Here is a 15,399-nt window from a genome sequence, read left to right on the forward strand (position 1 = left end):
TGTTCCAGCATTTGCAAATGTTCACTTAGTTGTTCAAGAAGATTTAGAATACATATATGTGTGGCATAGTAAATACCTGAAGTCTGCAGGAAGTGATTTAACCCCTACACCAGCATCAGTGGCTGTTTGGGCTCTCAGTTCCTCAGCTGTCAACAGGCAGTGCAGACGATAAAGTATGCTAGGGAGACAAACTGCTTTTCTCCACAGCGATGCTGGAATAGGATGTATAGCACAGAGTTCCGGAACCAATATCTTTGAAGAAGGGAAAGAGTTTTACTTTTAAAAAGAATCTCAAAAACTCTTAAGTGTGGTTAATGATTTAAGCTGAATTAAACAATTTAGAATGGAAAGCAGTTCATTACCTGCTTATTTTGCAGACTTTCCCACTTAGCTTTCCTCTTCTCAGCACTGCTTAGTGGAAGAGCTTTCCCCTTCTGATTCAAATGGCGAGGAGTCAAAAGATTAAGTCTAAAAATATATTGTGAAAATATTTCCTTTAATGTAAATATACAAAAAAATCTAATTAAACCATGCTGAACTAAGTTTTCAAATGATTTTGACCATCAACACTTTTAAACAAACCTGATTTTCAGAAAGCATTTGCCCTCTGAAAATCAGGCCCTTTAATGATGGCTCAAGTTGACTGCCCAAAAAATTACACCCAAAATTTTGAAAATAAGATTGCCAACTTTATTACACACAGTTTACAAAACGTTTCATTATACATGTTGCAAGACCATAAAATATAAAACCCAAAGAAGAATTAAACTAAGTTTATACTATTCAGAATCTCCTCACCTTGAAGATGTGTGGTCCACATCCAGCAGTGGCTGGTTGAGATTGGTCAGGTCAAGATTATACTTTGTTTTATAATATTCAGCAAAAGTTTCATATTCAGGGGAAGGAAATTTACTCAGTGGAGTAAGATCAGTGTATACATCAGCTACATAGAATCGATGAGGCTGATCAAAATTTCGATACCTAAATAAAATCAGATAGTTTGGAATGAAAAGCATTCTTTGAGCAAATTTTCTACCTAAGGCTCTGATTCTGCATTGGGATCAGATGCTAAGTTAAATAACTCAAGTATTTAGTTCTTTGTGCAGAAACTGAATAGATGTGACAAATCAAAGATTATGGTGATGAGTGCAGTATAAGAACTAATATACAACAGAGTAGAAAAAAATCAATTACCCTTTACAATTACTTTCTGTGAAGAAATAGGAACCCAGAACACCTAATTTTAATAAAATTAAGTATCAATTTTAAAAGGGTTATGTATAATGCAATAAATATATACTTTAGACTATCTGCTTCAATCTGAGCACTTATTTTACAAATGATAAATATTTCTGTTAACCAATATAGAAATTTAGTCCCAACAGTTTTAAATTTTTCAGAAGCTCTTAAATATGTTTAAACTTTTCTATAAAAAGACATTGGTCCTATCACACAATTTTAGAATGCTTAAACAAACAGATTTTTTGTTGTTGTTATTTCAACAAGAATATGTTATTTCAAATAAATAAAAAAATCCCCAAGACAAACCAAAAACACCACAAGGCAAATGCAAAATTAAAAAATCCCTTGAAGAAAGATGGGAGGATGTTTGTCCCATAGAGTAGGTGAATGTTCCACAGAAGCTGGAATGATACAAACTTATACCAATAGTACATTTGGCATTTGATTCTGGTTCTCAACCTATTTATGGCCTCTTCCTTCTTAAAAAGTAGAAAAAGTTTCAAATATTCATTTTCTAGCACTGGAATACTCAAGACGTTTAGTCCTGCCCTTTAAAGCTAGTGTAAATGTGATGTTCACACACCATTTTGCACAAATTGTGATAGCTAGCAAGATATATTCTTAACTATGAAGAGATTTGCATATTTTTTTTTTGGCACTTTGGTCTTAGTTTCTGTTGTGTCTGTCATTTTCAATTCCTATCTAAATATTTACGCATCTGAGTAGACGTCTCTAAATGAGGTAAAATCTCTAATAATTTATTTAATCTTTTCAACCTCATTCTAAAGCGGCAAACAAGGCTGTTACTTTCCAGGACCATCTGATTTTTTTATTTTTTTCAAAATTCTGGAAAAAAGTGGATGCTTAAGTTAAAGCAGCCTTCAGAAAACTCATTTATCTTATCAGCCCTTGCATACTTATTATGTGTACTCTAATGATTCTGGGCATTGTACAAACACATAGTTAAGAGACAATCCCTTGCAGTCAAACAAACAGGGGTATAACAAGGGTGATAAACACATATTTCTATCACAGTTTTATGTAGACTGAATACATGCACTATTTTCAGGTTTTAAGAGGTTTTCTCTTTTAAGATACAAACAAATGAGACAGAATATTCAATTATGTCAGTAGTCCACGTTGTCCACCCCACCTTGCCTAGCTATTATTAGTTGGCAACAAATAATTCTCGCTAGGAGTGTAATTCAAGTCTCCCCCTCCTGAACTTCTAAGTCTCCAATTGTTACTACCACCAATGCAGTTCCACTGGGGGTAGCAACAGAGGGGGTGCTAGTGAAGACCATCCACTGTGTTTTATTGGGCAAATCCCTAGCTGGGATCAAATGTCTTAGTTTCACTGAAGTCAATACAACTATGACATTTATGCCAGTTTAGGATCTACCCCCATGTCATTAAGCCATGCTTAGATGACACGGTGGTTAAAACACTGGTGGCCACAGCTTGTCTCCGCTATCACTCCTATCATTGCTACTGCTGATGGAGCTGCACTGAGGGGGTCATTCTTTTCGGTCTTTGGGACTGCTCTGGCAAGACTTCAGTATCAAGGAGATGTAACTAGAGACAGGATCACCACCAGCCTCCCCAATTTAAAACAGTTCCAGTAAACTAACTGCTGATAGAGTCATAGCTTTTGGCAGAATACTATGAAAGCTGTGTGGTGACTTGCACTGTTCCTTATGGGGATGTAACAGATTTTTTAGTGACAATACATTAAAATCCCAGTATTATATTTCTATATGAATCATACCACAAACTTGTCATCGACTCTATATTATTAAATAATGTAATTTATCATCAAATGTCATCAGGTTTATGGTGTATGCTAAATATGCTTTGATCCAATACATTAGTTACATAACTTATATGGCAAATACTTATACCGATACATTTTCTACACTCCGAATGTCACAGATGATACAATCCTCACCTTGGAATGATAACTGCATCCTGGTAATCTTCTAATTTGAAAATAAATGGAGTTTCTTTTGTGTACTTTGTACTGGGAATGCCTGTACGTGCTTCAGATTTTTCAATATCTTCCATAAACTTAAAGTCAATGTCCAAAGTGCTGGAGTCATCAACTTAAAAAGAAAAGACATATTTAATTTATTTTGTTGGGTTTCCCAAACTGGAAGCAGTATTATTTTTAACTTGTAAAGTCTTACTTTTCGGGTAGACTATTTGCTGTCAACCCACTCTTTGCCTCCCCTCTTCCCTAAAATCTTGAGGTAAACCTTCCACTTATAACAGCACACCTAGATACTTTTAGATCCTTCCTCGTTCACATGAAAACATACTGCTAAGAGATGATTTGTACTCATTTCAAGCACACTTAGAATTGAAAAAGGTGAGGAATGGTAACAGAATCAAACCCGCATATTATTATATTTCTGCTGTTGTTACTATATTAAATTATATATGAAATATGATAACTCTGAAGGATGACAAAATACTAAAGTAACTACTTTGTTGTTATAAAGCAAACTAAAGGGAATATTTAAAGAAACTCAATCCTTACCAACATTAAGAGGTAGAACACAATAGGCTGAATCAGCTTCTGTAGGTCTGAACTCTAGTGCAGGTTTCTCAAGCCGAAGAATGTGTGAGAAAATGTACTGGTGAAGTCTTGTGATCAGCTCAAGCATTTGTAAAGACAACATAAAACCAGACTTCTTTAGCTCAATAGATATAGTAACCTCTCCAGAACGTGTGTACACAGGAAAGTGAGGAATCTAAGTACATAAAGAGAAACCAAAAGAGAACAAAAATTAGATACTGAAACATGTCTTAGAAAATACCATATATACTTCTTCCAGAATAGAATTGTCCCAATAGAACAGTGATTAATGTTTAGTCAGGATTTAGGTATTAATGAACATTAATTTACACATACAGAAACACAAGTGGAAGCCATCATTTTGATACAGGGACAGTTTCACTGTTCAGAAAAGTTTACGTTCTCTCTAACCTAGAAAATGACCCTTTTTTAGAGAGCAGGGGCTACCTGATAAAGTTCCCTTTTAAAATTTTGGCTTCTCTCTAGAGTTTCTTAATTTCCCTGCATTTTCTTATCAATAAGAAGGGTAGTGCTATCCTCATGTTTTCACTGTGGATTTCATTCTCTCCTGTGAAGAGAGACTAGGTGAAGGACATTTTCTTCTGGACTTGATCCTGAACTATTTCTTTCAGAATTGATCGGAATCTGAATCAGAAACAATGCAATCATCTCTTTTCTTGTGCTAATGAGAACTAGCATGAAAGATTTTACTCTTGTTTCTCAACTTGTCAACAAGTTTTATAAGAGGCAGGCATGGAGAGCCATTGCCAGAAATGGGCTCAGTGGTGATGCTGTGCACGAGCTGATGCACAAAGAGCAGACACTAGTGAAACTGGAGTTACGGTTTCCTAGAGTCAGACTGATAAGATTCTGTGCCCAGAAAGGCACAGAATTATAAATGAGTGGCCCAAAGGGTCTGAACGGCAGCGGGGGAGGAGTTTGCTGAGAAAGTGGGTGTGTAATGGGGCTTGTGACCCTATAAAACATAACATCCATGGGATGATTTGTGGGGAGGGAGACGTTATTACCTTTACCAATAGTCAGATGAAGACTTCTGGGAGCGAGGGAGTTGATGAATGTGGGACAGGTACCCCAGGAATACTAGGTGGACATTATAGTGAGGGAGTGGCAGAGCTCTAAAAGTGTCCATAACCCCTGCACTGTGATGTTACAGAGTCCTGCTGCTACAGAGATGCTGAAGGAGCTGCGGAGTGCTGGTGATATTGCTGAGTGCAGGGCCATGGTTGGAATTGCGAGGACAAACCCTCTGAGCAGGTAACAGAACATGATTTGTTCTGAGCACAACAAAAGCACAGATCCCCTCTCAATGGATGGTTGGGAAAAAGCACAGAAAGAGGTGTATTTCCTCAGCCTGTGCTTAGCCTTGTCTCCCATTTTCAGCTCAGACGAGGCTAGTCAGAAATGTCCTACCTCAGAAGAAGAATTTGGTATTCTTAATCAGAGAATATAAAATGACAATGAGGAAAGTTTGATAGGAAGAAGTTAAACTGTGGAAATAACTGTACACAATACTCTATGATAATTGGAGATCCAGTTTTCAAGATTTCTCCAGGAAGGCAGAGTTGACATGTGGTCTGGTCTCTGGCCTGCCTCAGTGCTTTGAGTCATGAACAGTAGAAGAACTGTCAGGCACAGAAGGGGTAAGAGAAAGTCAGATTCATTACCTGAGGTATAGGTTTGGCTGTCAGTATTCCAAAGCATCTTGTTGTATCCTCAGGAGGATACAGCTTTCGCCTCCTAAAGTTGAGCTCGTCAGGCAAAGGGGTAGTTAACACCATTCCTATTACATACAGATAACAGGGATGATCAGGTTTGGGGTAACTATCTCTCAAACATTCTGGAATCTACAATCAAAGAGAGGAAAATACATTAATATGACTATTTCAACAAACTTCACTTAAATTTTCATTCCTAGAACAAATATTTCATAAGATCTGTTGAGACTGGTATGAAACAAAATTATTATACTTTATTAAAACCTTTGGAAATATGTTTCTAAAAGGTAGAACAGGAAAATTCACCCAAACTAACCTGAATCCCCCCCCCCCCCTTTTTTTTTTTTTTTTTTTGAACAGCAAGACCCATTAATACTGGTCTTCAGCCTACTTGTAGGCTGGGGGCAAAACCAGACCTCAGTCATTAGTCAGCAGCAGAATGCCTCATGCCCAGAACTTCCTGCTAGCTGAGACAACTATTACTTTCCTAAATTAAACAATTGTGTTAATTCTACATTGAAAACAAAAGTCTCTCCTACTGCAGAGCACCAGAATAATCTTCCCTATGAATAAAATGAAAGCTTTGAATACCATTTTACATCTCTATCCATCTCTGGATAAGCCCTTGTGTCCAGACTCTATGGTCCTTATTTCTCAAATAAAGGCAGTTTTTATATAAAGGTTGGATAAGTCTTCCCATTCTTAATCTGCTAAGATTCAAAGACCCACTGCACTAGGATTTTCTCAGTAGTATGTCTCCAGAATGAAAAGCAAGTTCAATCTTTACTTTTGTACACCAAAAAATGAGGCAAAACTATATCTACCCCCCATCTTTCCTTGGCTGTGGCATTAGGCCACAGAATTCCTCTGCCTAAAATGACACTGGCTGAAGTTTGGATGACCAATTTGTGGATTTCTGTGAATGTATGTATTTATGGTGATCAGGTGACTGACTTCCAGCTCTCCTTGTAGGAACCATATAACTTCTCTGCTCATGTGCTCATCGTTGCTCTTAAGAAATAGGATTTGATATTTGATAGAAGAGTAAGATCTACTATTTTGCAGGGGTGAAAAATACTCCATCTCGATTAATCAAAAAACTAGATGTTTTAGATATCCCCTGGCTTTTACATAAAAAACCCTGAGTACTTCTTGTAAATCTGAAATGTGCTAAAGCTTCTTTTCCAGATGCAGAGTTGGGACAAAAACACGGGAAAAATTCTTGATTTCTATGAAAAAAACAGTTTTCTTTGTGCCAGTTTGAAAAATCATCTTCTCAGAATGATAGGTATTTTACTGAGCCTTTTGAGCACACTCCATATTGCAAAAGGTCACCTTACTGAGGTAACAGATATTGGGAAGGGCACTCTGATGGAAAGGAAATATGACAATACCTCTTCCAGTGGTTCAAACTGATGAACAGGTTCTTAGTGCTGTAGGAAATAGATTTTCCCCATTTACACTGGACTGTTCAATCTACTGCTTCTGAAGAGGTCCTCTCTTTTGTTGTACTTCTGGGACTTAAAATTTCATGTTATCTATATTTCTTTCTATAATATCTGACTAGGGTCAAGTTTTCCCTAGACTTTTCCGATGACTGTCACTACCTTATCCATTGATTTCCAAAAAGCTTCCCACTGGAGTGTGTGGGAATTGCCAGAAGCTGATTTACCTGACAAATATTCTCTACGATTGAGGATATGTATGCCTACATGATACTATATTGTATCTCACTGCTCTGGATGAGAGCAAGAGAATATCCCTAGATATGACTGAAGGCTGCTGATAAAGAATTTTTCCAGAAAGATGACTCAAAACTTCTCTTGTGGAGTACACAGAGGTTGTGGATGTCCACAGTCACCTTGCAATTCCTTCTGATTAAGGAGTCCACTCTCCCATCCATGGTGTCTTTTTGGTGGAAGAATCTCCCTCAGCTGGGATCACCAAGTCCTTGATGGAGAAGAGTGAGATATGTGTGTGCACCAAGTCTATTTTTGGGACAGACACCAGGTTGGATCTGAGCTGGTGCATATGGTAGAACCTTTGGGTTGCTTTTCCAGTCTCTTGGCTCTGTTTTTAATTGAGGTTGCCATGGCCCTCCTGAGCAGCTACAAAATTCACTGGTTGAAAGGATATACCCTGTACTACTAATTATCAATCCTCTGGAAGGAATTTCAGGGAATGGGGCTTTCTTCTGCTACCAGTGACTGACAGGTCTGTTTCTACATCCATGGAAGCAGGTTGAAGACCCATCATAATGGATCTGTGGAACTTTCCATGATGAAGAATGCAGCTTATAACAAACCTGTTCTGTTAAAGTGAAAGTTCAACTCTGCACTAGTTATCCTATTATATATTATGTTAAATAAATCTAATAAAAGAATATTCCTGTAAAGTGATAAACATGTTTATGAAATAACATGACTTATAACAACACTGTGCCTTAATAAATCTCTATTTGAAAAAAGTGATCTTTACCAACCTACGGTTCAAACCGAAAGAATTTGATGTTCCATGCTCAAATGGTAAACCTTTAAATCAAAATTAAATATCTGAAATTAATAAAAAAGCAGCGAGTTCTGCCTCTGGAAATGTCCAAAAGTCAAAATTACTAACACCACAACAACAGTCTTTGAGTCACATGACTTCATTTCACAGACTTTAGAAAAAGAAATTCTTTACTTTCTATACTTTGACATATTGAACTGGATGCTGAAGTTTTGTTTTGTTTTGTTTTTTTTACACAAACTTCTTCTGACACTTGTTAGTTTCTTTGGGACAAGTTTTCCACTCAATTACATTAGTGAAACTTCACTGACTTCAACAGAATTGCACTGGTATAACAGAGAATTTGGTCCATGATTTTCAAGACTCCATCAGGGACAGAGAGCTATCTTTGTGATGTACAGAAGAAAAACTGTCTGGATATTACAGCTAGACAATTTTTTTTCAAAAGAAAAAAAAAAAACAGGGAAAAGACTTCATCCAAAATGTCACAATTTCTTTTTGTTTCTTTCAACCAGCTTTGAAAGCTATAATATAATAGTAATTATACATGGGATAAAATGCAACTAGGTAATTAAAAAAAAGAGAGTGCTAGCTAGCATGCAAAACATTTTTCATTCCTCTGAACAGATTCACCTTGACAGCTAGTACCTACCCTCTTTTTCTCTAAAAGGGAGACAAACATGCAGCTAGAAGTCTGTACTATATATTTTGTAATGTAAAGACCATCCTGCTAAAAAGTTTGAAACACACCTTGCCATAAATATAAAGGGAAGGGTAAACACCTTTAAAATCCCTCCTGGCCAGAGGAAAAACCCTTTCACCTGTAAAGGGTTAAAAAGCTAGGATATCTTCGCTGGCACCTGACCAAATGACCAATGAGGAGACAAGATACTTTCAAAGCTGGGGGGGGGAGGGGGGAGATAAACAAAGGCTCTCTCTGTCTGTGTGATGCTTTTGCTGGGAGCAGAACATGAATGGAGTCTTAGAACTTAGTAAGTAATCTAGCTAGATATGCGTTAGATTCTGTTTTGTTTAAATGGCTGATAAAATAAGTTGTGATGAACGGAATGTATGTTCAGGTTTTTGTGTCTTTTTGTAACTTAAGGTTTTGCGTAGAGGGATTCTCTATGTTTTGAATCTGATTACCCTGTAAGGTATTTACCATCCTGATTTTACTGAGGTGATTCTTTTACTTTTTTTCTAAGAATTAAAATTTTTCTTTTAAGAACCTGATTGCTTTTTCCTTGTTCTTAAGATCCAAGGGTTTGAGTCTGTGTTCACCTATGCAAATTGGTGAGGATTTTTATCAAGCCTTCCCCAGGAAAGGGGGTGTAGGATTTGGGGAGGATTTTGAGGGGAAAGACATTTCCAAGCGGGCTCTTTCCCTGTTATATATCTGTTAGACGCTCGGTGGTGGCAGCAATAAAGTCCAAGGACAAAAGGCAAAATAGTTTGTACCTTGGGGAAGTTTTAACCTAAGCTGGTAAAAATAAGCTTAGGGGGTTTTCATGCAGGTCCCCACATCTGTACCCTAGAGTTCAGAGTGGGGAAGGAACCTGGACACACCTTAAAATAAAACCTTCATTTGAAAAACACCCCTTTGTCAGTCAAGTTAGAGACTTAAACTTAGAAAGCTTGTCTTATTTCCAGACTATAACAGAATATATTAAATCTTAGATGTGGACAGCAATGAATGATACTAACAGCTTTAGGGTAGCACTGCCTTCGTTTTGTAGATCCTGGTCTTCCTGGAACATTGGTTTCTTCTTCATCATGTAAATCAAGCTCCTCCTCATACTTAACCGTTTCTTTTCCAACCGGCATCAAGTGGTCATCCAGTTCACCTAATTTTATTAATGAGTACAGGTGAGTAGTAGTATTAATAATCACATTTCAATTCTTCAGATATTATGGATTAGCTGTGTTTATTCAATGGAATAACTACCATATAACCTGCAAGATGAATTTGAGGGTATGTCTACACTGCAATTAAAAATCTGCAGCTGGCCCATGCCGGCTCAGGGCTTGGGCTAAGGGCCGTTTAACTGGTGTAGACGTTAGGGTTAGGACTAGAGCCCAGGCTGTAATACCCAGTGAGGTAGGAGGGTCCCAGAGCTCAGGCTGCAGCTCAAGCCTGAACATCTGTACTGCCATTAAACAGCCCAAGCCCCTGAGTCCGAGCCAGCTGGCACGGGCCAGCCATGGGTTTCCAATTGCAGTGTAAACACACCCTTAGAGGCTACACAATATTTAGGTGACCTCACTAAATAGTAGTGAGAACTTGCTAATCGTGATACCATGCACACATTAACCTCTTACCAGTTAAAGCTGCTAATTTGTTCTGAGTAAAAATAATACTGATGGCAGAATTCTAAGATTTCCGAAGTACATTTAAAATAAAAATTTTAAATAAATATTCTCCCTATGCTGAAGTTGTCACGGAAAAATCAACTTCCCACACCAATTAAAGGCAGCCTGGGACTGAATTACTTGATTGGACTAATTTGCACACAGTAATGTCTACCACCCAGGATTTCTTACTCCCTTTTCTTTGGGTATGTACAGACTTTCTGTACTGGTTTAGAGCACATCTAGCAATATTCTATGGGATGTTGGTTTAAAAAACACACTGTAATAAAGAAATGTACTTATGACATATTTACAAGCAGCACTACAGCTAAAGTCAGCATGACATTTTCGTTTTTTTGACTATGTTCTATGGCTCAGAGAAAACCTGCTTTGCCCTCTTTAGAAATGGAGATTACTGACTTTTAACTGGAAGTTCTTCGAGATGTGTGGTCCCTGACTACATTCCAGATGTGGGTACGCATGCACATCATGAGCTTGAGACCAGAAAAATATTGCAAATAGTGTCTATTGTTCCGTGCCTGCGCCCTGGCTCCCCTAGTGCTCTGCACTGGGGATATAAGTGGAAGTGCAAACCAATGCCTCTCCAGTTCTTTCTCTACCACAAATCCAGTTGTAATTCAAAGCTGGGACGGCAGGGAAGGAGGGTATGTAGTGGAATACAGATAGGAACACGTCTTGAAGAACTTCCAGTTACAGGTAATTAATCTCCATTTCTTTTTTGTGCACTAGTCCCTATTGTATTCCACATGATTGCTGACAAATAGTATTCAAAGAGGAGGGGGATACGAGGATTCAGGTGGTCTATATGCTTGCAACACTGCAGCTCCGAAGGCTTTGTCAGCAGAAGAGTCTTGGGCCAATACATAATGCTTTCCGAAAGTGTTGCTGGAACTCCAGGTTGCCACTTTAAATGTCCAGTAGAGGGTTTTCTCTGAGAGAAGCTACTTAGGCTTTCTGTGCTCTCGTGGAATAGATGTGCTAACTGATTAAAAAAATCCATGCAAGGTATGGCTGCACTGCACTTACCCATGGCTGGCCCATGCCAGCTGACTAAGGCTCACAGGGCTGTTTGTGGAATAGACATTTGGGCTCAGGCTGCAGCCCGAACTCTGGGACCCTCCCATCTCAGAGGGTTCTGTAGACCAGGCTCTAGTCTGAGCCTAGAAGTCTACCCCGCAATTAAACAGCCCCTTACCTCGAGGCCCATGAGCCCGAGTCAGCTAGCATGGGCCAGTCACAGGTTTTTAATTTGCAGTGTAGACATTCCATTATAGTCTCTGAGAAGATATAGCAGAACAAGCATGAGGTCAAGCAAAAACAACAAACGGTCCAGGTGATTTCCTAAAAGATTTCATTCTTTGCACGTAGAACACAGTGCTCATCTGAGCTCAAGACAAAGAAGTCTCCTGTCTTTGCTGGAGGCGTGAGGCTTTGGGAAGAATACTGGTAAGTGAATTGATTAGTTTATGTAGAATTTGGAAACTAATTTGAGATGAATTTCAGATGAAGGAGAAAGGATACTATATCTTTGTGAAATGTAGTATAGGGTGGGTCAGCCATAAGAGTCCCCAGCTCACTCACCCTCCTGGCCAGCAGAATGGCAACCAGGAAGGCGACCTTCCTTGATAAGTAGGACATTAAGCACATGGCCAATGGTTCTACAGGTGGCCTGGTAAGTGCTGAAAGTACAAAACTGAGGTCTTGTTGTGGCATTGGCTTCATTACTGGTGGATAGGTCCTGGTCAAACCCCTTAGTAATCTGGTTGATACCGAATGAGTAAAGATAGAGTAGCTATCAATCAGAGGATGGCATGCACTGATGCTGCTAGGTGAGGCCACAGCAAGCTAATATAGAGACTCGATGTCTTAAAATAGCAGGAATATCTGCTGACTCTGACCATACTGAATCTGTTGTGACCAGATATACAAATTCCTCCCTGTGGCTAGGTAACATCTTCTGGTAGAATCTTTCCTGCTATTATTCAGAATAGTTCAACTGCCAAACATGAATGCTTTGGGTTTGAAAACTATCCAAATATCAAGCTGTGAGGTGAAGAGAATCTGGGTTGGGATGCCTGACCCTGCTGCTTTCTTGAGTTAGTAGGTCCTTCCTTATCCAGAAATGTTGGGATTATATAAATGGAAGGAATGCATTGCAGGCCCACCTGACTGCTCTTAGTTCTGGAGGTTGATATGCATACTGGCTTTCCGAGGTGTCCATCCACATGGGATCCCCAGCCCGCAAGGGATGTGACTAAGATTATTCTCATGTTGGGTATGGGAGCTAAGAAAAAGGACTCTAACGTATACATGCCCCAGGTTCGTCCACCAGATGAGTGAAGCTCTGACCATGACAGCAATTGTCACTACAGAGTTCATGGTGTGCCTGACTGATGTATACACTGAGAGGAGCCAGACTTGTAGACAATGGAGATGTAACCTGGTGAAAGGCATTACATAGGTATAATAGCCTACATGGCCTAACACAGAAAGACAGAACCGGACCATTCGACATCTGAGTGTGACTTGGTTTATTAGACTGCTCATGGCATGGAATCTGTCCATGGGAAAGTAGGCCCTTGCTGTAGCTGAGTCCAGGGTCACCCCTATAGAGTTTCTGATTTGCATGGGAATCAGGACAGATTTTTTTTTTATGCAGATCACCAAGGATGCCAAAACCCAGTAATGACGAGGTTGCCATCAGAGCTCCTAGGCATTATCTACTTGTTTAAAGCCAGTCATTCAAGTACAGGAAGATAGTGTAGCTGTTTCATCTCATCTTTGCTCCCACCACTGGAAAGACCTTTGCAAAGACTCGGGGTGCTGTTGCCAAATTGTGCAGGAGTTCCCTGTATTCACAGTGTTCCTGACCTACCAGAAAACTGAGGAACCTTCTGCGGGACAGGTGGATGATCACATGAAAGCAAACATCTTTTATGTGGAGAGCTGTGAACCATGTGTCTTTTTCCAAGGAAGTAGTTATTGATGCCAATGTAACCATGCAGAATTTTAATTCGTAAATGAAGGTATTTAGCTGATGCAGGTCAATAATCCCTCCAGCCTCCCTTTTTATTGGGAAATATGAAACAGTTGGAATAGAACCCTTTCCCTTGATGCTGAGGTGGCACTCACTCTATAGTTTAGCTGGTGGCTGAGGTTGGGTAGCTGTCACTGATATGGATGAGACTGCATATCTTGATTTCTGCACCTTTTGTTGCTTGTCGCGCAGTTTTGTAAGGTCATCGGTGATAGAAAGGCTAAGGAAAGAGGTGTTGGCTTATATGGTCATTTATGGTGCTTCCTCTTCAGGCCCAGAGAATAAATGCCTAGCGGGCAGTGGGCTGACCTGCAGTTTTTTAAGAAGTGCAAAGACTTGTCTGTCTTCTCATTAAAGAGACTAGTTTCATTACAAGGAAACTCCTCAATGGTGTTCTGAATCTCTCTTGGGAACCCTGAAGAGTGGAGCCATGACTCCTGGCACATTACTATTGTGGTTGCCATAGATCTTGATACAGTATCAGCTGCTTCCACTGCAGCTTACAGTGAGGTTTTGCCACAAGTCCACCTTCCTCAAAAAGGGCCTGGAATTGAGCCCTGTCCTCCTTGAGGAGTTTTATCTTTGAACTCCAGTAACATTGCATAGTTCATAAAAGGGCCTGGTAGTTAGAAATTTTCAACTGGAGACTGATGGATGTGAATACCTTCCTCCTCAGGTCAAGGCGTTGAACTACCTTGTACGTATGGGTAGTTCCTGGGTGTCGCTTCCTGGATCTTTTCATGGCTGCTTGCACTATTAGGGAGTTAGGGGTAGGGCCAATGAACAAGAGTTCTTCCCCTTAGGAGTAGGGATACAAGTTGCTGGTGTACGCCATACCACTTTAGCTGGCCTCCATAATGGCCTCATTCACAGGGATGCTACCCAATTGGGTCCGGCGGGCTGTCACATGTTCAAGAGTTTGTGCTGCATATCTTGAACATCCTCTAATGGAATTTGAAGCTCTGCTGCCAATGTCTCCAGTAGTGCTTGGTATTACCTAGGGTCACTGGGTGAGAGCAAAGACAGGGTAACTACCTCATCAGGTGAGGAAGACGATATGCCTGTTGGCACTGCTAGTACCAGAGGATCCAGTTCATCATCTTCCTCTTCCATATACTTCTGCAGAGCTGGCTGCTGTTGTCTAGTAGGAGAAGGATGGGGAGACTCTGGTTGAGTGCATGGATTTGGTAAGGGTCCCATGGATGCCAAGGGGCCAGTATGAAGGGTTGAAGACTGGTTGGGATGGACCTCAGGACAGTGGGTACCAGTGCTCTCTTGGAGGGGAACCATGTTTGTGCAGAGAACAGGTCCAAGACACTCTCAAAGTCCTGTCTGCGATAACCTCCATAGGTTGAGAAGATGATGGTTTGCCTTGGGCATCGCATTTAGTCTATGGCAAATGCAGATCCAGTTCCATCAGCAGTACTGTCAGTACCAGTGGAAGAAAAGACTGGCTTATGGATGGAATAGGGGAGTGACTCCTCCTTCTTGAAGTGGTGTCCCCTTCTGGGGTCAATATGGTCCTCAGAAAGACTAGGCTAAAAAGTAGAGGAAATTGCGAATCCAGGAGGATGAAGATATCCTCTGGTGTAGTGTATGTCTCAGTCCATTCTAGAGTACAAACAGTCCTGGTTGTCAGTTCTGCTGGATCCAATGCCATGACAGACTTAGTTGTTGGTGGGTGCTTTCAGAACCGGGTTGGTACAGCTGGGCAGAGAGGATCCCATCTGGCGCTCCTCAGTACTGGCAGCTGATGGTACTTTGACTCTTTAAGGTTGTGGTCAGCACCGATGTTGGTACCGGTATCATGGAAGCTTTCATTTTGTACGCTTTCCCTTTGTGGTCAAAAGGCTTCGGCAGACTGACAGGCAAAGACTCACCTGATTTGGAAGGACACTGGGAGGATCCCTTCTCTGAGAAGGCTACTT

General features: G+C 40.0%; 1 protein-coding gene and 1 long non-coding RNA gene across 5 annotated transcripts in view; one reads left to right on the forward strand and one right to left on the reverse strand.

Moving 5' to 3' along the window:
- The window catches only part of DICER1 (dicer 1, ribonuclease III), a gene marked incomplete at its 3' end in the record, with an annotated part of 97,708 nt that overhangs the window by 13,700 nt on the left and 68,609 nt on the right, over positions 1-15,399 (reverse strand). For all 4 annotated transcript variants that reach the window (XM_084629953.1, XM_084629951.1, XM_084629952.1 and 1 more), the window contains 7 exons: positions 9,769-9,908; positions 5,506-5,685; positions 3,782-3,995; positions 3,191-3,344; positions 799-981; positions 363-468; positions 77-252 (listed from right to left, as the gene is read on the reverse strand). In XM_084629953.1, coding sequence (XP_084486079.1) covers positions 77-252; positions 363-468; positions 799-981; positions 3,191-3,344; positions 3,782-3,995; positions 5,506-5,685; positions 9,769-9,908 — 1,153 coding nt within the window. The remainder of the gene's footprint in view (positions 1-76; positions 253-362; positions 469-798; positions 982-3,190; positions 3,345-3,781; positions 3,996-5,505; positions 5,686-9,768; positions 9,909-15,399) is intronic.
- LOC311521582 lies at positions 9,839-13,737 on the forward strand. Its single transcript, XR_014711923.1, has 3 exons — positions 9,839-9,930; positions 11,803-11,880; positions 13,094-13,737. It is a non-coding gene; the product is annotated as an uncharacterized lncRNA (long non-coding RNA).

This window comes from Lepidochelys olivacea (genome assembly GCF_965140295.1).
Source record: "Lepidochelys olivacea isolate rLepOli2 genome assembly, chromosome: 6".
Classification (NCBI taxonomy): domain Eukaryota; kingdom Metazoa; phylum Chordata; order Testudines; family Cheloniidae; genus Lepidochelys; species Lepidochelys olivacea.